The sequence below is a fragment of the Sarcophilus harrisii genome, chromosome 4 (assembly GCF_902635505.1).
Source record: "Sarcophilus harrisii chromosome 4, mSarHar1.11, whole genome shotgun sequence".
In the NCBI taxonomy this organism is placed as follows: domain Eukaryota; kingdom Metazoa; phylum Chordata; class Mammalia; order Dasyuromorphia; family Dasyuridae; genus Sarcophilus; species Sarcophilus harrisii.
In genome coordinates, this window is record NC_045429.1 from 322,258,289 (window position 1) to 322,279,654 (window position 21,366).

Consider the following 21,366-nt stretch of genomic DNA (forward strand, 5'->3'; position numbering starts at 1 on the left):
TGATGGTGATAATCGTGCACGTCCCAATTCAGTTCAACCCCTATTATCGGACTCTCTTGGGCAGACGATTGAACTAGGGGATATAAACTTGTATTCGCTCCAGCTTTTGCCTCCATAAATATCAGTAGCAATTTGAAACTGAAAACCTTATTAATGGGTTCAGGTTAATGAACACCCTATCTAGCAATCCTCTGTAGCCTCCTTCCCACCCCTTCCCCATTTCCTCACCCCAGGGCTCCCTTCTGAGCTCCACGTTACTATTGTCACTCAATTTCCCACATTCCTCTTAAGAGGGCCTCCAGATACAGGATAAGAAAATTCCTTGGGACTGGGTTTCAATTACTTCCTTGGATGCAAACTAAATAACCCTTACTGTTCCACAGCCCGGCGGCCTCCTATGGAGTCCAGGGTGCTTGGGGCTCACGGACTCCCTAGCAGGCCCCTCACAGGTGCACGGTTCTGCCCCACCTCCGGGACAGTCCGGTTTGGTCTTTTGGACTCGAAGGATAGCAACCCAGAAGGTTAAAAATAGTTCTACGCGGAAGCCGTCGGGGGCGGGGCCCGTGGGGGAGCGAGGCCCGTGGGGGAGCGAGGCCCGTGGGGGAGCGAGCCAGGGGGCAGGGCGAACAGCGGAGTGGAGAAAAGCGCGATTGAGTCGGCCCCGGGCGGGCCTCCGCCGAGGCCACGGGGGCTATTTTTCTAAAGGCGGCCCGGCCGCGTTTGGAACGGAGCGGTCCCGGAGCGGAGAGTTCGGAGCCCTGTGCGGAGGGCTCGGAGAGCTCTCGCGGCGAGCCGACGCAGCCCGGGCTCCGCCCCCGGCCCGCCTCCCCCTCCCCGCCCAGTACAGTGTTCCGCTCGGGCTTCCCGCTTCCCTAACCCAGAAGTCACGTTAGGAGCCGGGAGCCGGACCCTGGAGCGCCGGCCGAAGTTGCGCAGCCAGAGCCGCTCGCGCTTTTCCAGCCTCTCAGCCTCGGGCGCTGGGGCCGAGGCCGCCGCGGGGCGCGCGGCACATGCCCGCCCCGGGCTGCGGCTTCGCTCGCCTCTGCGGCCGCCCCCGGCCGGGCAGCCCGCTGGCCGCGCCGCGCCTCCGGCCGCGTCGGCTGTCACTCCCGCTGCCGCCGGGACGCTGCCCCGCCGGGGACCTCCCTGCGCTTTGGCACCCGGAGCGGCAGCGCGGGGCGGACTGCGCGATCGGCACGGACACAGCGTCCCCGGCTCCGCTGGTCCCGCGCCTCCGACGGGGACTGAGCTTCGTTCGGGGAAGGAGCCGAGGGCACTCTAGCTGCTTGCCCGAAGATTCGGGAGCTCTCCGGCTTGGAGGATGCCTTCGAGCCAGGATGGTGAGATGGGGGGCCGGAGACCGAGGACTGGTTAAGCGCGCTGCGGGGTCGGCCTGGAAGCTTTGCGCTGCCCCTCTGGGGGGTCTGCTTGCCACTAAATGCCGGCTCTGGCGGCCCCAGGGCAGGTGCTCTCCGCGTAGCACAGCCTACTCCGGACTTTCGGCCTCCGGGGGTGAGCCGGGAGCGCCGGGGTGCTGAGGCGTGGCCAGCCACTAGGGGTAGGGAAGAATACTCGGAACGCCCTGCTCCCGGCTCACCCAGCCGTGCCGAGTGGCAGAACTTGCGGGGAAAAGTTGGGGCGGGAGGGAGGAGCGCTGGCGAAATCGGACTGCTCTAAAGGGCTCCAGTTTATTCAGACTTCAGGTTGGGTCCTAGGGAGTGAGTGAGGTTCGGGCTATTAAAGCAAACAGCCTTGGCCCCTCCTGCGGCAAACCGGCCCGACCGGGGAGGGCCGTCAGAGCGGCCCCACCTTTCCTCCCTCTCGGATCCGCCTTTCCCCGGCTTCTGGGGGAACTGGGACACGGACTTCGTTCGTCTCCCTCTCTGCAGAGTTGGAGCTGGAGCTGGAGGCAGGGCGGCAGGCGGGAGGAGAGAGCAGTGGGTTGAACAGGCGGGTCTGTTCGACCCCTCTGGCCAGCACGCGAAACCATCTGTTAGCCCAGCCCCCACCGCCAAACTCCGGAGGCCCGGGGTCGGGGGAACTAAGCCTGAAATCGAGCTCATTCTCGAGACCCTTTCCGAGCCAGGAGGAGGTGGGAAGCAGCGGGCAGCTTGGCTGGTGTGGGAATCCCCCGAGCTGGATCCTGTTGACTGCGCAATGTCCGCCGGCGTTCCGGGATTTTCGCATGATTGAAGAACGATACGGTCCCCGGGACCTTTTCTCCCCGCCCTGGGACCGATGTAAGAAGAAGAGGGTCAGATAGGGCTGGAGGACTGGCCCTGACATGGCTCTGGAGAGAGGGACCATAGGGAAGAATTCCTGATTCTCTTACCCCTGGCTGGAAACGCGGATACCTCTCTGGAGATCCCGAGAAGCTGGGGACCTGGACGTGCTATCACTGGAGGAGTCCCGCGTACCTGGGATCGCAGAATCTCCCCACCTCGAGTCCTGTCTCCCCGAGAGCTTCCTACAGGAGCGGACTACAAAGGGGGTGTGGGCAGTGGTCGCTCCCTCTTCTTCTCAGGAGCCGGGCTTGCCAGAGGCTGTGCCTTCCTTCTCTGCCTCCATCGTTCCGGATAACCAGAGAACTCAGTCCACCTCAAGTCCTTCCAGAGCTGAGAAGGGAGCGGTATAATAAGCTCCTCTGCCGACGCAGCTCCTAACTCCGAGCCCCTGGGGATGGAACATGCGTCTCCTCACCCCTTGACTTGGGGCGGGGCAGGAGAGTCCCCACGCCAGCCCCGAGATCCGGGCCTGGGAGAGGGTGATAAGGAGCCTAGGGCGGAGGCAGCCGGAGAGGCCTGTGTTTCTGTAGCGGCTCGGTCTCCGGTGGCCGCGAGCTTGAGGGTGTTTCGGACAAAGGTCACGGATGCAAGTGCGTGAGGGCCAAAGGAGAAGGAGCTCGGTGGTGGCAGTGGTAGTGGGGGTGGTCGTGCTGGGGACGGTGGAAGAGGCCCAAAAGATCAGGACTGGGGAAGGTCGGCCCGAGGAGCCGGATGCGACTTGGCTTACTTTCTCTACAAACTCAGACGGAGAGGGGAAAAACGCAGGGGGTCCAAGGGCTCTTTTTCATCGCCCAGCTTCATTCCTTCTTGGTCAAAAGTGGGCCTCCTTTAGTCATAAAGCTGGAGTCCTCTTGGGCTTTCTGAGCCACAAGTGACTCCTGGTAACCTGAGCTCGGTGCTTCACCCCAAATGTCCAGGGAACGGTGGGCTCCAGTTCCCGGATGCCTCGGTCCTTTAACTTTTGCTCTTCTCCGCAGGGCACCCGAGCCGTTTCCTGCCCAGCCCCTGCAGGGTTCTGGTGCTCCTGAACCCCCGAGGCGGAACCGGCAAGGCCCTGCAGCTCTTCCGCAACAGGGTGCAGCCCATGCTGCAGGAAGCAGGTGTCTCCTTCACACTGCGGCTGACTGGTAAGCACCGAGGGCCAGGTGCTCTGCCAGCCCCTTCCACCTTGGGTCACCAGCCAGGGCGAGAGTGATGACGGCTGCAGGGTCCCACATCGGCTTCGGAATGCAGACGAACTTGAACTACTTGCTTCCCTCCTCCCTGCAGAGCGGCGGAACCACGCGAGGGAGCTGGTGCGGGAAGAGGATCTCTCCTCCTGGGATGCCCTGGTGGTGATGTCTGGAGATGGGCTGATGCACGAGGTGAGTGACAGGGTGGCTGGGGGGCCGGTATGGATCGATGCTGGCGGGAGGTGGCTGCTGTTTGGTGGGGGGAGGCTAGGCAGGTACCCACTTTGTGCTTTCAGGTGGTGAATGGCCTCATGGAACGACCGGATTGGGAAACAGCGATTCAGAAGCCTCTCTGTAGCCTTCCAGCAGGCTCGGGCAATGCTTTGGCTGCATCTGTAAACCATTACGCAGGGTGAGGGGGCCGGGATTATGCCTTCGTTCCCCCTTCCCCTTTTGTTGGCTCTCAGCCCTTTAAGAACCCTCACCCCCTCCCTTCCGGACAGGGTTTACATCCTCAGGAGGGCATTCAAGTCTTGAGGCTCTTGGCCTCTGCTCTCTCTCCATCTGCTCCAGTTCCTCTCTAGGGCCAGTGAGTCAGGCTTCCTTTCTCCCTCAGGAGGCTGGCTGCACAGTTACCCTCCCTGCTAGCCCAACCCCAGGGAAGGGACCAGTGGGGTCCGGGGCACTTGGGATTCCAGCCCTTCCTCATGTTCTTTCTTCACTTCCCAGCAACGAACAGGTGACCAATGAAGACCTCTTGACCAACTGTACCCTGCTGCTGTGCCGTCGGGGGCTTTCTCCCATGAACCTGCTTTCCCTACACACGGCCTCGGGCAGCCGCCTGTTCTCTGTGCTCAGCCTGGGCTGGGGCTTTGTTGCAGACGTAGATGTGGAGAGTGAAAAGTACAGGTGCCTAGGGAAAATTCGCTTCACGCTGGGCACGTTCCTGCGCCTGGCGGCTCTTCGCACCTATCAAGGCACGTTATCCTATCTCCCAGCTGGAGCACCTTCCTCCAAGATCTCCGCCGGTTCTCCCCTGGGCCATGACCAGCCAGGCCCTGTGGATTCGCTCCTAGTGCCTCTGGAGCAGCCAGTGCCCGAAAACTGGACCGTGGTTCCTGAGCACGAATTTGTGTTGGTGCTCGCTCTTCTCCATTCCCATCTGGGAAGTGAGATGTACGCTGCCCCCATGGCTCAGGGAACTGGAGGGATTATACATCTGTTCTACCTTAGGGCTGGCGTACCCAGAAGTATGTTACTTCGCCTTTTCATGGCCATGGAAAAGGGCACACACATGGACCTGGACTGCCCCAACCTGGTGTACGTGCCTGCAGTCGCCTTCCGACTAGAACCGCACGATACCAGGGGCATGCTTACAGTGGATGGGGAGCAGCTGGCCAGTGAGGCTGTCCAAGGCCAGGTGCACCCTGAGGGCTTTCAGTTGGTTAGTGGCTGTCCAGAACTAAAGCCTAGCCCAGAGCCAAGCCCTCTATCCTGTTCAGAAAACTCTGCCTCATCTGAGTTCACTTCTTAAATGCTGGGACTTGGTTTTGAAACAGGCAGCGCCTTACCCCTAAGCAAAAAGGGAATTCTTCCACAGGTTAGGTAGTTGCAGGACTCCAAAATTAGGCAAGCCAGCTGTTAGATGTCCCAAGATTTACCCATCTCAGGATCAGTTAGTGGAACTCTTTTGGCCAGAGGTAGCATACCAAATAAGCAGTCTAAATAAAATAACTTTTCCAGGTTGCCTAATTCTATCTCTGGGGAATAAGGAAAAAGTGGGGAAAAGTTTGGCCCTAAGAGAAAGGATCATATTTACATGGTGCTTTACAATGATAAAGTTCTTAAAATCCAGGTTCATTTGGCTTATTGTTTGCAGATGAGGGGGGAAAATTATGTTTGCTATCTGCCCAAGGTCAGTGATAAAACTTGAAATATGAACTTTAAGTTCAGTGCTCTAGAATGAACACAGGTGTCAAATTTTGGCCAGTAAAACTCTCAAGTGCAGCCCAAATCACAAAATGTAATTGGGAACTAGTTAACAAAATAAAAAAAAAAAGTAATATATGGTTTTCAAAGTCAATATGCTACCCAATGGGATACTGATGTACAATTTAGCCATCTATTTCAATCTGAGTTCAATACTATTGCTCTAGGGACAGGGAACTTTTTCTCTGCCAAGGGCCCATTTGAATATTTTATAACACCATTCCAGGACCACACAAAATTATCAATTTATAGAATTCAAGCAGTGGAAGGTTGTATCTAGCTTTCAGCTCATCATCTTCAGTTGCCTTAGAAATCATTTCAAAGGCCTTGCTTTATAAAATGTTAGGAGATGGTAATTTTACTGATAACCGAGGGAAGTGAAAGCTTGTGGGGGTTCCAAGCTCTATCATTCAGGAAATCCTCAAAGAACTTGGCTGAAGCCTTATCAATAATTGTTAAAAGTCCCTACTATGTGTCAGGCAGTGGTGATATAAATAGAAAAGGCCTGGCAAATCCAAGTGTTTGCATTCTATTTGAGCCAAAAGGTGGGACTTGGATCTTTCTTGGCCACAGTTTTAGGGAAAATTGGGACAAAGGAGAAAAAAGGGCAAACTGGATCAATAGCAACTGTTCTCCCTCCCTTATTCTTGCAAACAAAACCTATCTCTTTCCAGCCTGTAATTAGTCCTTTTGGTCATTCTCCCATACTCCCACTTCACATCTTTCCTATTGAACAAACTAGATGGAATCCACAGAGAGCTGCAGGAACAGCAGAAGCAATGTCAACTGATCTCTAACCACTCCCCACTTTTTCCTTATTGGGATCTTTTTCCTGGATTTAAAAAAAAAAGAAAAGAAAAAAAAAAAACCTGCCTAGAATCCTATTGTGTTATACCAGCAACTTCATTCTCATAAAGAAGTATGAAATTTCTTACTACAGTTAAAATTTTATGGAAGAGCTTAACTGGCTGAAATGATCAATGAACAGAAACTTTTGACTATAGCAGTCAAATATTAGGAAATTATTTTCTAAATCCTAGAAAGGAGTCATACTTTCTCTTTTTTTTTTTTTCTGGCAAGGCAATCAGGGGTAAGTGACTTACCCAGGGTCATAGAGCTAAGATGTGTCAAGTATCTTAAGTTGGGTTTGAATTTAGGTCCTTTTGACCTGGTCCAGGGCCAATGCTCTATCCACTGCACCACTTAGCTGCTCTAGGAGCCATTATTTCTGAGAAAGGCCAGACAGCTAGGAATCTGTGACAGAGATGTCTGATGTATTTGAAAAGTGATCTGGATGATTTCAAAGGATCCTTGGCTAGGACATAAGAGCATATACCTCACAACTGTTTGGTTCTCAATGGCTGAAGGAATGGGAAAATTTTGTTTGTGTGTTTCATGTTTCAAAAATTGTCTTAAGAGGGGAAAAAAAGGCAGCAAAGTCCAGATGAGTGGCAGAGGCAGGTTTAATGGCGTTACTTTTTTTTTGTTTATTTTTACATTCTAATGAGCCAAACAAAAAAAAAAATGCAGGTAAAAAAAAGTTTAATCACACAGCACTTTATACAGATATTATAAGCAATAGAGCATTCACATCTCCACATGAACAATGAACGCACTTTGAAGCATGGCCCCACCAGTCAATCCTGTTTTGTTCTTAAATACTGTACAGAATAGAATCAAGTCTTCAAACGCCACCCACAGTCCTGCCTCTGACCACTCTCCCCACTGCTGCTGCTGCTGTTGCTGCTAGCTGGTTATAGTACAGCACAGTTGTGGAGTCAGCTTAAGGCTAACAAGATGCATCATGCTTTGGCTTTTTTTTTTTTTTGTCTTTTTCTTAAGTTTAAGGTTTTTGCTTTTATGAGATTTTAGCTTTTTTTTTTTAAACCTTAAATATTACAATACATACACCAAAAAATTACATAGCTGCAATGTGCTCAATAGCAACCTCATAACCTGGAGCTTCACATTATCAAAAGCTTAGAAAATGTGTAAACCTCTGTGCGTGTCTTGGGAGAGGTGTTAGTCCCCAGCTGGCCACAGCTCACAACACCTGCAGATAGAGCCAGCTGGGTGCCTCACTCTCACACCAGAATGGGTTGGCTGCTGAGGAGGGGAGCTTCTCTCTGGTATGAGCTTTCCATGTTGTAAGTGGCTACTGTGATGACAGGGGCAGAGTCCCTAGTATTTTATTTCCATCTTCCTGCTATACTTTCACTCCTGGTGATGGTAAGAGGAGGGAACACTTGTATTTTTAGTTCAAAAAGTTTTTGAGCTTAAGGAAACCAAAGCTGCTTATTCTCCCATTTGGTAGAGTCTGGGGTCAGCAAGGCACCTATAGCTTTACCTTCCCATTAAATCCATTATCCTTACCCACATTCCAGAGTACTAAGCCATCCCCTTTATGTGCCACTGCCACCTCATAGGTAATGAATCTAACACAGGTAAGGTTGTGAGAGCATGGTGTGACTAATGGGACAGTCCTCAGAAAGTCCCTAAGGGACAACTGATCTGCTTGGGGCACAGACAGTTAGGAGATAGCAGATTCTGGAGAGGGCAGCAGGGGAGCCCATCAAGAGGGCATGGGGACCCGCAGGAGCGGGGCTTCCCCTGCTACAATAAACGTGAGGCACATCCACAGCTCCAGAGATCAGGTCTTGCCCCTGTAGAGAACGTGCAGCCTAAGGACATCCCCAGTGTTATTCTCTGGGAACTTTCCGTGGCAAAGGAAGAACTGGGCTTTTCTGTTTTGTTAGGAAGTAACAGAGAGAAGAGGAGAAAAAAACTCAAAAAACCAACCTAGGAAGTTCAGATTCTCTTTGTTGCAAAAGAACCTCTTGCTCTAAGACAGCTTCAGACCAGGAATGGGGAGTGCACCTAGAAGCTCCTTTCACTTCATCATCACTCACCTTGAGGGGATGAGGGCAGGAGAGGCCCTCTCTTTGGGGATGGAAAAAAAGGAGAAGGGAGACTCCAGGAGAAGGAGTGAGTAGGCAGCAGGCCACCCTCTCCCCATTGTGTCCACTGTCTTTTCAGTCAGGGAGTTGCTACTTGTCCTCGGTACCCTCAGGGATGCCTGCCTCTACCAGGGTCGCCCGGAACTGTGCCAGGACCCCTTTGATGCTCTTGATAAAACCCTTAGAGAGCGGAAATAAGGGGAAGCCGATGTCTGGGTAGCCACTCTTCTCTGGTAGGAAGCTTCGGTAGCTCTTCCTCCGCTTCTTTGGTTTGACACTGGGTGGCGCGGATGAGTCTGGAGTAGCCTCAGGAGTCTGCTCTATAAAGTCCTTGCTAACTGAGGGTGCTGGTCCCTGGGCACCACCCTCAGAGTCTGAACCTTGGGAGGCGTCACCAGCAGCCACTCCTGCTTCCTCTGGCTCTTCTCGACCAGAGTCAGATAACTCAGTAGTTGTGGGTGGCTCGGGTGAGCTGCTGTCCCCGGGGGCCCCATTAGGCAGCTCCTGGGCTCGCTCAAGGAGGGCATGGGTCTCTAGCCAGGATTCAATTCGGTTCACCAACCGCCAGCCTCCTGTACTGAAATGCTGCCGGATCTCCTGCTCGAAGACTTCAGGTGGACGTCGCAGCAGCTGTGTCATAGACTGTACCACTCGGATCAGTGCCATTTCATTATAGCAGCGGCTATTCTCGTAGCCCTCCTGTAAGCCCCGGTCACTATCAAACCCTGCTTCATTGTAGTAAGGTTCATTCACCAGGATCAGGCCTATAGGATTAATTCAGATAATGGAAAATGTAAGGGAACAAGTGAGATATCCAAAGGAGAAGCCAGGGCCAAACTATGCTAAAGGACATTTGATTATCTACCCGCCATCATGTGGATTAGCCTTTTTTTCAAGAAGGAGAGGTAACTGTTCTAGCTCATTGCTAAACAATATTTTTGTCCACTACACTGCCCTCTTCCCCTGCCCTGTCAAATCAATTCATCCCCATCTCAAGCAGTTTGGCTCAATTTAGAAAAATCTGGAATAATGAATGTTAATCCTCCAAACCTATTTTTAACTTTGCTCAATTAAGAATTTAAGGAAAATGGTGTTATAACTGCCCCAAAGTTAACTCTTCCAAAGAAGCATAGGGTCCAAATCTCTCCCACAAACCCTCTTTCCTTTATCTCTCAAGTGTTACTGATTTACCTTGGATGGAGATGAGCACCTGTAGAAGGCTGGATTTGCTGGTCCACCTTTCTGTTCCCTAAAATACATATAGAATAGTGAATAACAAACAGCCCAAAGACAATTGGCTTGCTCTTCCATCCCCATTTTTTTATCTTAGCAACTCACTCACCTTTCCAATCCATGTGCCTAGTAGACTGACACACACCTTCCCATTGTCATATAGGTTGGGGTTTAGCCGCCCACTGCACTGGGAGAGGTAGCAAAAGTGGGGTGGCACAGCAGGGTAAATGTTGGGGAGCTGGATGTCAAACAGGAAGAGACCATCTTCATATGGAGTTCGAGTAGGACCCTTAATCAGGGCTGAGAAGAGGTCCTTAAAAAAAAAAAAAAGTCAAAGATTAATGGAATTAGCCAGGACACAGTGCACTTTTCCATATTGAGATAAATGAACCATAGTAGCCTGAGCCATCAGAATTATGACCTTAAAAGTCTGGTGGATATAGTCACTTAGCACCTTCTTACTACTATTTCACTACCCAATTCTTTTTCATGAATTCTTATAAAATTTGTGATATTCAGGGGGAAAAAAAAAAAAAAAACCCAAAACTGTGTTTCCACACAATCCTTTGATTTCATAGTAAGGTAAAAGAAAGAAAGCACTTTTCAAGATTTGACAATATTTAAAGGGAAGTTTTCCAGGTTGCCTTCTAAATTATAGAAAACTCTTCTACTGAAAGAATGAATATTTAAAAGAATACAACTGAACTTTAAAGAAACAAAATTGCCTTTTGCAATAAGGAACACATCTTAAAGAAACATTTTGGAAGCAATATTTGGGATCATCAATTACCATAAGCACTTTTGTAACCAGAAGAGATACTAAAGCTTTAACTGATTAGAAATCATGGGAATTTTTCTGTCTTTGTGGAGATATTGGTACTGTGTAAATGACTGGTATTAAGTCCTTGGTCTTAAGCTCCTCTGTAGCTGAGAAAGAATATTTTTTTTTCCCCACAGGAGGCTGAGAGGATCAGGACCCAGCCAGTGACAGCCTATGATGACAATTCTACTTTGGTGGAAAACAAGTGACCTCTACTTGCCATTCGGTCCTCAAAGGTTTTGACCATGATGCCATCTGGAAGCGAGGTAGCAAGCAGTGCCATCTCTTTCCTCACTGTGCTGAAGAACTTTTTGGCTTCTGGTGGCTGAAACTCAATCTTCTTAAATGAATGATTAACTGGAGGCGAGAAAGATCAGTTATTTCATCAATATAGAGAACTCTGGGGAGATGTATCTAGAATATAATGGGTAGGGGAAAGACTGGCAGCCAGGGGAAGCCCAGGTCACTGGGAAGAAGTGCTTCTCACTTCATGGCTTGGTATTTTCCCCCAAACAGATGAATAATATACCCTTTATCTGACTCATCCTTTTTCTCTCCAATCATGTTTGACTATGTTTAAAATCTCTTCACTTCGAACGGGGCTTTGAAGAAACAGCAAGTCAGAAGCATGACACAGGGATTGGAAATGGAGTGGAGTGCCCCCATTAAAACAGGGGATAAGTCACCTCAGAAGGAACCCAGTGGGAACAAACAGGGGAACAAGCAAAACCAGGGTGAGGGGCCAACTTACAGGGTGCGAATTCCAGTACAGAGAAGACCTCGCCCTTGGCACTAGTGAAAGTGACCCCTGGCTTGCCACCACATTGCTGGCAGAGCACTGGGGTCTCACTGGGCCACTCTGACCGAACAGGAGACTGAGCCTCAGCCTTTTCCTCCTTGCGCTCTGCCTCTGGCATAGCCTCCATTTTTTCCTCCTCAGCAATGGCCACATTGTCTAGTGTCTTTTTTAAATTTTCTTGGAGTTTCTTGATGTCATCTAGGAATTTCTTCTCCCGGGTGGGCTTCTCAGGCTCTACAGTGGGTGAAGTGGGGGAACCAGTAAGGAGTTGTTCAACTGTCATGTTCTTGAGACTTTCTAGTATCTTGATGGCCTCCTTCAGTTCCCGGAAACTCTTTGGCGGCCCTTCCTTGCTAGCTTTCTCCATGAGCCCGGCTACAGGTGCAGCCATGGCAACGGCTCCCTGGATAGCGGCTGCGGCGGCCACGGCCTCTTCGCTGATGGCCACTCCCTTGTCCTCTTCGGCGGTGACTGGCAGCTCGGTAGGAGGCACGATGGGCTCGTCTCCCTTGGGGTGCTCATCCTCCATCAGCCCATTGTCTGTCTCCCAGCTGTCACTTTCGTCCTCCCACTCATCAGAGGAGGCCCCGCTGGTGCTACCATCTACAGAATCGTAGTCTGACTCCTCGATCTCTGACTCGATGTTATACAAGTGCTGGGCAGAGGAGGGGAAATACAACGGCAGCTCAGATTTGCAGGGTCTGGATGTGGAAGTCACAACCCCACCAATGGAAAAGCGTTCTGAAGGGGCTCAAGGCAGGCTATTTACTGTTAGGGTTACCATGGCCTGTGCTCTCACTGCACTGTTACATGACACACATGTTTACCTTCTTTCTTGGTTATGCTAAGTCCTGCTAACACTCAGGAGTCTCAGCCCAGCCTCTTCAATTTGGTTTGGAACAAACTGGTCTTCTCTAAACCATTAACTTGATTCTTTCATTCTCCCTTGGACTTGGGAAGAGAGTACTGTCTGGATACCTAACTAGTGCTCCTGTTCCACCCTGGCCCAAGGCTCTCTGCTTTGCTAAGCAGCTGCCCGACTGGGCTGAGGGGCCCAAGGGGAAAACCAAGGCAAATGAAGTGTGGATCAGCTGACGCTGCAGCAGTGTCCCCTTTGTGGGGACACACCAGGGAGCCTGGAACAAGTGACACAAGGGGGAGGTGAGAACATAGAAGACTGTGTCACATACTGTTCTTTCTCCCCAGATGGCCTCAGATAGGATGGTTAAGATCCAAAACCTACTCTACGCTAGAAGAGTTAGTCCATTAAAGCTCAGGCATGAAAGCAAGAGAATGGTATCAGGTAGTCACTTTATTTAGGCTAATAAAGAATGGGGATTTGAGAGTATATGTGTCTTGCACCTGCTACTTTATTACCCAAACTACCTTTCCTTGAAATTCCTTTTCTGTTCACTTTTCATGGGAGCCTGTGTTTGTCAGGGAGTACCAATAACACCTTTTCTTCAGATTGGTAAAAGGGAAACACTGGGTAAATACAAAAAAGAGCCAAGCAAATATGGAAAATTTTCTATCAGTCTAAAGTTTAGGGAAACTATCAAGTGAGACAAGACTAAATTAGATAGGGCTCGGATCTGGAGTAACTCGGGGCAAAGTGAGAAGGGTGTTCTTATTCCTTCTTTCCTGTGTTTTCTCTTCCCAATCAGAGTTTCCCCTTTTATTATCTATCCAACACCCCTGAAGAAACTGAAAAGAAAAAACCTATGACATTAAAACTACTTCTGGTGTAGAAGAGGAAAAAAAATAATGAAAAAGAGAAAGCTAAGAGTTTTTCTTTCTCATTTTCTAGTACATGGAAGTATAAAGTAGAGCACAAAACCTTCTAATCAGACTACAGGCAATTAATCAATTCAGGCTTATTCAGAGTCTCTCACCTGAGGTAAGATGATTGTTTTTGAATTGTCGGCCCATACCACCTCCACCTTACTGCTGACATCCACACGGGCCACCTGGCCTACTGATGGCTGCGAGGCAAAAAGAAACAGCCTTGGGTCATGGATTACCTTCTTAGGAGGCAGGAGGGAGCTGACTGAGATATCTTGTTGAGATATGTAGTATCTGAGTTTTAAGTACTTTAGGGAGCATCAGCTCCTAGAACTCACACAGCATCAACAACTTCTGTCTTGGGACCTCCTGATGGGAGGGTAGAAAGGAGAGCTTCTCCCAGAATCTCTATTTAAGGAGGATGATTCTAAGTCTCTTAAGGGCAGGGACTGTCATCTTTCTTTTTCCTAATTATATCCCCAGTGCTTGTCCCTGTGCCCAGCAAATGGTAGATGCTTAATAAATTACTGCATGAGATGGGGGTATAGACTAGAGATTTGGGAGCATAGGAGGGAAACAGCTCAGAATCAGGAGTAGAAATCTTAATAGTATTTAACTTATATGGCTTGTTTTTCAAAAATCTCCAAGGGATTTCTCTTGCTCACTGAATAAATACAGGTTTCTTAATGTGAAATTGAAAGGCAGTATAAAAGAAAGAACACTGAAAGCCCATCTCTGGTCCTTGATAGTCATGTGACCAAAGGGCAGCAGTACTGGGCCCATAGTGCTCCATTGCTGGGGAGTCACTGAGCCTCACAAATGTTACAGTACGTACCACCACCAAGAGTCGGCTATGTCCCTGGTCCTTTCTGCTGACTGCCTGGCCTCATACCTCTGCCAGTCTGGGTGACTTGCTATTTCTCAGACTTACTGCACTGGAGTGACGACTCATCTGAGAGTGCCAAGGCTGCCTTTTAGCTGCTTTCCCTCTTCAGCTCAAACCAAAGTTCTTGTGTTCTCTCTCTCTCAACTCCTACAGCATTTAATAGTGTACTGCTGATACAGGTTTTACCATATCCTGCTTGAGGTTGTCAGTATTTGTAGGTCACTTTCTCTGATAGACTGATTGCAGATTCAAAGGTAAGGATTAAGGCTTGTACAATTTTGTATTCTCACACTGCCTAGGGAAAGAGTGCTTTTGTATATCAGGACGGAGAAGAGACCCATCATCTCAAAGATACAGGGAACTCCCTGATGAAAGGTTCCTGTCAGCACAGTTCAGCAATGTCTCCCTTCAACTTCTAGTCTCAGTGCCCTAGCACAACAAGTCACCTGGGCAGGTCACAGACATGGCAGAGGCAGTCACTGGATGGATGCCATTTGTCTCTGAAGCCAGCTCTTCCCCTAGCCGAACATACCTTGCTATCCCCATACCGCTTAGTGTGCAGGGGTACTCAGATAGTTACTGAATGAGGTTCCCCTTATGAGAAGTGAGAGGAAAGCCGTTCCTTTATGTCTCAGATGTTCTCTTGCAGACAGGGAGTTTTAGCTGATCCTCTGGTTAATAAAATGCCTGAGCACCTACCAGGAATGTGGAACTGAATTATATTTTGATACGACCAGGTCCTGTGTGATAGAGCCATCTGGTGGCAAAAACAGAGCCTGCAGTCGTTTGATTTCTGTAACCAGATTGGGTCTAAGTAGGAAAAATCTTCTGTTTGCTGTGTCTAATGAATGGGGGTCCTCTGCTCAAGAAAGGCAGATATTCCTCCCCCAGACTGCCTTAGCTGCAACACTAGAACAGGGATGAATTGCTTGAGGAAGTAGATGGCTGGTCAACTGTACCTCATCTTCCTTGGGGCCAGCAGCACCTTCCTCAGCATTGCCTATTCGGATGACTATGTCGGTAGTCCGGAAACGAAAATCTGGATGATCAGCAATGTCATAAACACTCACATCCTCTTCTTCTCCAATCAGCTTAAATCACAGAACAGATTATTATAGCCAAATTACCCTTTAGACCAGGGATGGGGAACTTCTAATGTAGTATGGACCACATAAGGCCCAGACAATCTTGCATAATCAAAATGAACTGAAAAAGCTAGGTACAACAACCTCCCATTGCTTGAGTTCTGTAAGTTGATAATTTTGTATGGCCCACAAATGATGTTATAAATATCCAAAGGGTCCTTGGCAGAAAAAAAAGTTTCCCATCTCTGCTCTAGACCAAGGACCCCTCACTCTTCCCTATACTATTCCCTCCAAGCAGGGTTCATTCTATAAGAGAAAGAAACAGTTACACACTCACCTCCACATCATCCCCACTTGGCCGAAGCTTGAACCACTTCACCATACAAGTTCGACCAATGTGATCTCCAGATTGTACCACCCCATAAACAGCTGGATCTGGACAACTCTGGACTACAATTCATAAAAAAACAAGATAATGGGCTAAGAAATTCTGGAGCATAAATGCTTACCTGAGCTCTCATCCTGAAATCTGGCATGAGACCTGATATCTATTTACTGCCCGATTCAGATCTTTCTTCTTCTTGTCCCAAACCCCAAGGTGTGACTATCTACTCAGAAGAATAATAACTCCTTCAATCACCACCCCAATCCCATTTTAATTTCTGGTACAGAATCCCCCCAAATGATTTCTTTTCCTTCTATGACCCCTAGCCCCTCCCAAATGGGGAATACCTCACTAGGCTGCCTCCTACCTCTCTTATCCACGACGAAGTCCCCTGGACAAAATTCATTGTTGTCCAAATGATGCACAGGGAAGAGCTCATTTGAACGGATGTTAGTTTCTACTGTGCCATCTTGCCACATCACATCTGCTGAGGTCATTGTAGTCACCACCTCCACTGCCACCCTATCAGGAGAGGGGCACCAGTGAGTTAGTATGCTGATACTCACTGCCCTCCCTCTCCACCCCATCCTCCAAGATGGTCCTCATATAGACCAGAAAACATGAAGATTTCAATTTCAGGCTCTCCTGGAAGGCCCAGAGAATTAACATCTGGACATTAGAGACTCTGCCTATATTATTTACATCTCTTCTATTCTCTGGAGACTCTGTGGACCCAATCTGGGCATATAGAGGCCACTGGCTCCTACAGGCCAACCTTGGTACCGATCACTCTCCCTTTCTAGACCAGCATGCGCAGTACTTCACCTACCAACTGCCTCCTGAATAACCTGAGCAGTGAGCAGCTGAGAATCCCCAAAAGTGAGTGTGTGAGCAACATATGAGATAGTGATTTCAGTTGTCTTGCAGATCAAATCAGATTAGTTAAACCAGCTTCCAGTCACTATATTGCTTACCTGTCTCCTGGCTTGAATTCTCGAGATACCTTAGTCTTCTTTTTCTTGTGCTTTCGCTTCAAGTTTTTGATAGACAAGGGGATGCTCTTCTTTCGTCCAGGGCCACTGCCACTCTGGGAGGAGGCAGTAGAGCTAGCTGAAGAAGTCACAGAGCTTGTATCATCTGTATCATCAGCTGCCTCATCATCTGCATCCTGTTCCATTGACTGCAATCTATAGTCTGTGGCTCCCTCTTCTTTGAGCAGAAATGGGGACTGTCGTTCCATTGTGTCATCAGACACCTCTAGACCTTCATCCTGAATTTCAACTGGGTTGACAGAGCCATTGGGAGATTCATCAGGATTGGATGGATCTATTGTTTCACTCTTGGCCCTGGATTCCCCTTTATCAAGGTCCCCATCAGCATGATCCCCAGGGCCAGGGGAATCTGGGGAGCAGGACATGATCTTCACAATTTGCTTCTTCAGCAACCGCTTTACCTGGAGAGATTGAGGCATGGAGGAGGGAGAAGTACTAAGGTCAGAATGGCAGAATACCCACATCAGAATAACCCAATAGAGCTAGGGTAGGTCAAAAACAATTAGCCCAAGTAGTATGTAGATTTGCAAAAGAAACGAATATGAAAAGAATAAGGCAGCTGCTCACCAAGACCTAAGACCCAAACTTATTCTGTACCTCCCTACTGCTGTTGAAAATAGATGAGTCCATAGCTACCCACTTCCATCTTACTGGGTGTACCTTTTTGGCCACAAAGCCCTCGCCTAGGACACAATTTCTTTCAGGGCATTCACAGGTGATCTTGGCTGGCTCCACCTTGGCTGGGAAAACGTAAAGACAACGTTCCCCAAGTTGTCGCTGGGCATGGTCAAAACACCCAAGACGTTTCACTCTGTAAAAGGGAATTGAAAAAGATAGTGAGGTAGTAGAGATTTTGAGGGGGAGGGCATTGTATTAGGATTCTCTTGTGACTGAGCTTAAAGTCCTTAGGAGACTTGCTGGGATCAACACTAGGACCTGGAGAAAAAAGGAGACTTACCGCGCCAAATTCTCCTGTGTGATGACTGAAGGTGGAGGGCTGACACTATCTGTGCCTCCTGGACAGAAACTTTTGGTAATCCATGTGACTTTCAACTCTACAACCTGTACCTAGGGTGGGTGGAAAGGGCCAGTATTAGAACAGATTTTTAGTGGCTTTTATTAAAAAGAGCTTTGTTTTCTAAAGCTTAGTTGGGATTCAGGAGCTGGCAGACAACCTTGGAATGTGGAAGCTAATACTAATAGGCTCTGGATTAGTTCCCACCCTGAAGTAATAATAACCCTTCTCCAAAGACACATCATTCACAGAATCTTAGAGCAGGAAAGGATATTATAAGGGACTAGTCCAAATAGATTATTTTACAACTGAAGAAATTGAGGCTCTCCAGGGATTATGTAAATCTTACAGACCACCTAATCCAACCCCTAATTCTACAGATGAGGATGAACTTAATGTCCAGAGAACTTGAGCAATTTATTCAAAGGCATACTGTTAATAAATGGCAAACTTAAGGATTTGAACCTGTGGAACTTCTGATTCCAAATTCGGTAATCTTTCCATTAGATTAGAAATATGATTGCCTAACTCCAATGTTAGAGAATTGTCTCTATTACATCCTAATGGGATGGGATTATATCATTATATTACTCTACCTTACAAAGTACATAACTGTTCACTCTAGCCTTATCCAGATTACAAAAAGTCACATTGCAGGAAGATTCCCCAACCAACAAGAATCCATTCTGTCATCAAATACTCAGCTTCCTATAGTGAACCCCTTTGCCACAGACTCTTTAAAAATCAAAATAATTCTGGGGCTTGGTTGTCATGGGATAAATTAAGTCATTACATTATTTCTCCAGAAAGACTCTTTCCAGAGTTCCAAAATAATCCCTGACTGACCCTACCTCCTCTACTACCACTCGGAATTTGCTCTTGGTGCTAAGCACAGGTTTGACACCCGAAAGCCACTGTACACTGGAGAAGACCTTGGAGGGGCCAATGAGCACCTGGCCTGGGTAGAAGCCGTAAGAATCATCGAAGAAGAGGCCCTGCAGAAATAATGAGAGAAAAAGTGGATTTTCACCAAGGGGTATTCCTGACAGCAGAATACCCATGATGCTTCTTCCTCCCTCTTCACATACATACATAGACAGCACCCCCTCCATTGAAACATTCACACACACACACACACACACACACATATTCAAACTCACACAAACACATTCACACAGGTACCACCTCACATGTTCACCTCACTATTCCCCAAGACAAGTCCTCATGTATCAGGAAGCCATGCCCTTGGAATGAACAATTGGAAGAGGATATTGGTGAGGTGTCTGCTTAGCAGTACCCTTTCCTCTGTAGGCCCCAAACTCTGAGGACAGGAGGAAGAGTTTCTGAACCCTAAGAAGCTTTTCCTGAGAAAGGAAAGTTACCGAGTCACTGACGTGGGGGCAAACATCATAGAGCTTGGCACCATCTTCTGTGCTCATGGAACACCTGGGAACAAAACAGATTCAAAGTTTGAACAAAAGACTTAAGGAAAGAAATAGAGGTGTTCTTTGCTAGTGACACAATGATTGAAGTCCTTGAGGTGGAGCAGGACACAGAAAAACAGCTACTTTGTTTATCAGGATTAATTTAGGTTACTAAGCAAAACAAATACTGGTAAAGAGAGTTATCAACGCTTTCAACATACCAAATGATTTTCTTCCCTAACCACACAACTTTCTTGGCTAAACTAAGCAGAAAATTAATCCTAAATCCAAGAGCTAACTAATTTTAAAGTTTTTAAAAGTATTCTCCTAAATATTACTTTAAAACTAGGCTGACCCAGGTCATTTTTCCAAAGGAGGAGGAAGAAACAAAGATTAAAACCAAACAATAGGAACATGACAGAAGAGAATAATATTTGGTTGGGTTTAAAGATCCAATGGCATAAGGATAGAGCTGGACATAAGATTTTATTGATATAGGGAACTCCTGGAAGAAGAAAATACTTCTATCAATGTAGGTTGGCACCTTCTCTGTCACTTACAGACTTTCAAGAGTTAGCTAAAGCAGGCAGAGATTAAGTGACTTGGCAAAGGTCACACTGCCAATGACGAGTTAGAGGTCTCAATTCAGCCCAGTTGTTCTTGTGTCTGGTATTAGTTTCCTATCCATTACATCACACGTTTTCTCTCATACCTAAATATCTGAAATATGTCACTGCCCTAGCATATGAACTTTTCTAACAGAAATTCCCCAAAGAACCTCCTGTTCCCTCCCACCCCCCAATCTCCCCTTTCCCAAGGTGGCTGAGTTCCTCTGAGTGGAAGGAAAGGATCTACCTATGGGTAGGGGAGGTACCTGGCTCCATTGGACAACTTCAGGATTATCTGGTTCTTCAAGTCATAGACCTTCCCTAGCCAGCAGTCATAGGCAATATAGTCCCCATACATGAAAGGCTGTTGATCAAAGAAAACATTTGTAAGAGATGACACAATGTGTGTGCAAACTAGGTTGATAAATCTTAGAGATAGGAGTGTTCATCATTCCACTGGAGAAAGGAGTGGACCTCATCAGTTTGTTATTTAGAAAGAAGGCCCTGATATGGAAAAGATTCTAACAGAATCAACATTTTCTCTGAGAACTCTCAATTAGACCTCAAAATGAGATATTGGGGGAAGCAGGAATTATGATATTGTGTATCTGAGAACTGCTCACTCTTGGGGAGAGTCAAACAACACCAAAAAGGACAAGCATATCTGACTCTTTGGTCAGTTACATTTGGAAAGAAAAATGGGAAGGAAGAAATGTCTACTTCAGACAGGGCAGCTGAATGCAAGAGAGAAGAAGTTGGGATAAGAGTTGTGGGGGGGAAGAACCTTGAGTCTTGTTTTACCCAGATATGCTGCAGGTCCTTGCTGTTGACAGGATAGAGGATACAGTTGGTACCAACAAGTTTCACAGCACAGTCAATGTTCACATCAATCACAGTCCCACACTGACTATCCTAAAAACAAGGACACACAAGTTTCAGAGTTATAGGGAAGAGTGACAGATATATCACAATCCCAAACCTTAAAGCCAATGAGGCTCCATGATGTGAGAAATCCTCTGGCAAGGATCTCAGTTACAGGCATTGTTGAGGAGATCGGATTTTGACCTCATTTCTCTACACAGAACCAAATATTCAAGGCTCTTCATTAACCAATATTGATGTTTAGAGAAGCACAAGGATGTACAATATAGCACTTACACTTGAGCTCATGTGTCGGACTACATCACGAGGTACCACAGAACGATCCTCTAATTTCAACTGCAAAAGAAACAGAAAAGGATGTATATGAAAACCACCTCTGAAAATTGCTTTCTTTATTTTTGATCAAACTGAATGGTATAAATAAGAAAAACTCACAGATCATCTAATATTTGAATTTAATCGATAGTTTCAACTTCTCCAAGACTCCCTCCCCCCACATACAACTGCTTAAAAGGAACAAATTTATCTGAGTTCCTTTATTTTCTTTTCTAAAACAAACAAAAAACCCCCCACTATAATAAAAATATTACTAAACAATTAAGAAAGCCAAAAGGTAGGGATGTTGGGGAAGGAAAAGATACAAAAGGCCTAAATATGCTTCCTGATCCCTAAATTGATGTTTAACTGTATATGGAGCCTCAAATTAGGTTGGAAGATCATCTTAGTTGCTGTCATTCTGAAACAACTCTAATCATTGGATACCATGCATTCTAATCTGGGCTATCCCTCCCAAACAGCTGCAACCTCTGCTACTTATCTAAAGAGCAAAAGTATGAAGGGGGTCTGCTGAGTAATTCTCAGGGAAACATGTCTTTGGAGACTGGCCAACTAAAGAAAAAGCATTTGACTTGGTGATCAATAAACATTCATCATAGGCAACAGCAAAATTAACAACTAGTAGCTTTCTCATAGAGTTTGCCTGCTTCTCCCCT

The 21,366-nt window shown here is 47.5% G+C and overlaps 2 protein-coding genes across 4 annotated transcripts in view; one reads left to right on the top strand and one right to left on the bottom strand.

Annotated features, from left to right (window-relative positions):
- The first annotated feature begins 850 nt into the window (after positions 1–850).
- On the top strand, positions 851–7,697 carry SPHK1 (sphingosine kinase 1). Of its 2 annotated transcripts, none has more exons than XM_012548498.3 (5): positions 851–2,875; positions 3,263–3,412; positions 3,555–3,649; positions 3,754–3,869; positions 4,187–7,697. In XM_012548498.3, exons 1-5 carry the CDS (start codon positions 2,680–2,682, stop codon positions 4,989–4,991), a joined length of 1,362 nt encoding a protein of 453 aa, XP_012403952.1. In that variant the 5' UTR covers positions 851–2,679; the 3' UTR covers positions 4,992–7,697. The 2 variants fall into 2 exon arrangements, with proteins under 2 accessions (XP_012403952.1, XP_031821728.1); XM_031965868.1 differs by having other exon boundaries at positions 851–1,340.
- UBE2O (ubiquitin conjugating enzyme E2 O) overlaps positions 6,892–21,366 on the bottom strand; it is a 78,039-nt gene continuing 63,564 nt past the window's right edge. Inside the window, exons 1-18 of one of the 2 annotated variants that reach the window (XM_031965867.1) lie at positions 20,810–20,840; positions 20,651–20,710; positions 20,294–20,404; positions 19,759–19,856; positions 18,843–18,906; positions 18,312–18,455; positions 17,404–17,513; positions 17,106–17,256; positions 16,368–16,846; positions 15,761–15,915; positions 15,346–15,458; positions 14,883–15,014; positions 13,148–13,237; positions 11,208–11,910; positions 10,677–10,813; positions 9,746–9,949; positions 9,595–9,652; positions 6,892–9,167 (exon numbers count right to left, since the gene is read on the bottom strand). In XM_031965867.1, the coding sequence (XP_031821727.1) occupies positions 8,494–9,167; positions 9,595–9,652; positions 9,746–9,949; positions 10,677–10,813; positions 11,208–11,910; positions 13,148–13,237; positions 14,883–15,014; positions 15,346–15,458; positions 15,761–15,915; positions 16,368–16,846; positions 17,106–17,256; positions 17,404–17,513; positions 18,312–18,455; positions 18,843–18,906; positions 19,759–19,856; positions 20,294–20,404; positions 20,651–20,662 (3,435 nt within the window). In that variant the 5' untranslated portion in view covers positions 20,663–20,710; positions 20,810–20,840 and the 3' untranslated portion in view covers positions 6,892–8,493. Of the gene's footprint in view, positions 9,168–9,594; positions 9,653–9,745; positions 9,950–10,676; positions 10,814–11,207; positions 11,911–13,147; positions 13,238–14,882; positions 15,015–15,345; positions 15,459–15,760; positions 15,916–16,367; positions 16,847–17,105; positions 17,257–17,403; positions 17,514–18,311; positions 18,456–18,842; positions 18,907–19,758; positions 19,857–20,293; positions 20,405–20,650; positions 20,711–20,809; positions 20,841–21,366 lie in introns of those variants that run through there. The other variant, XM_031965866.1, reaches the window with a different exon arrangement.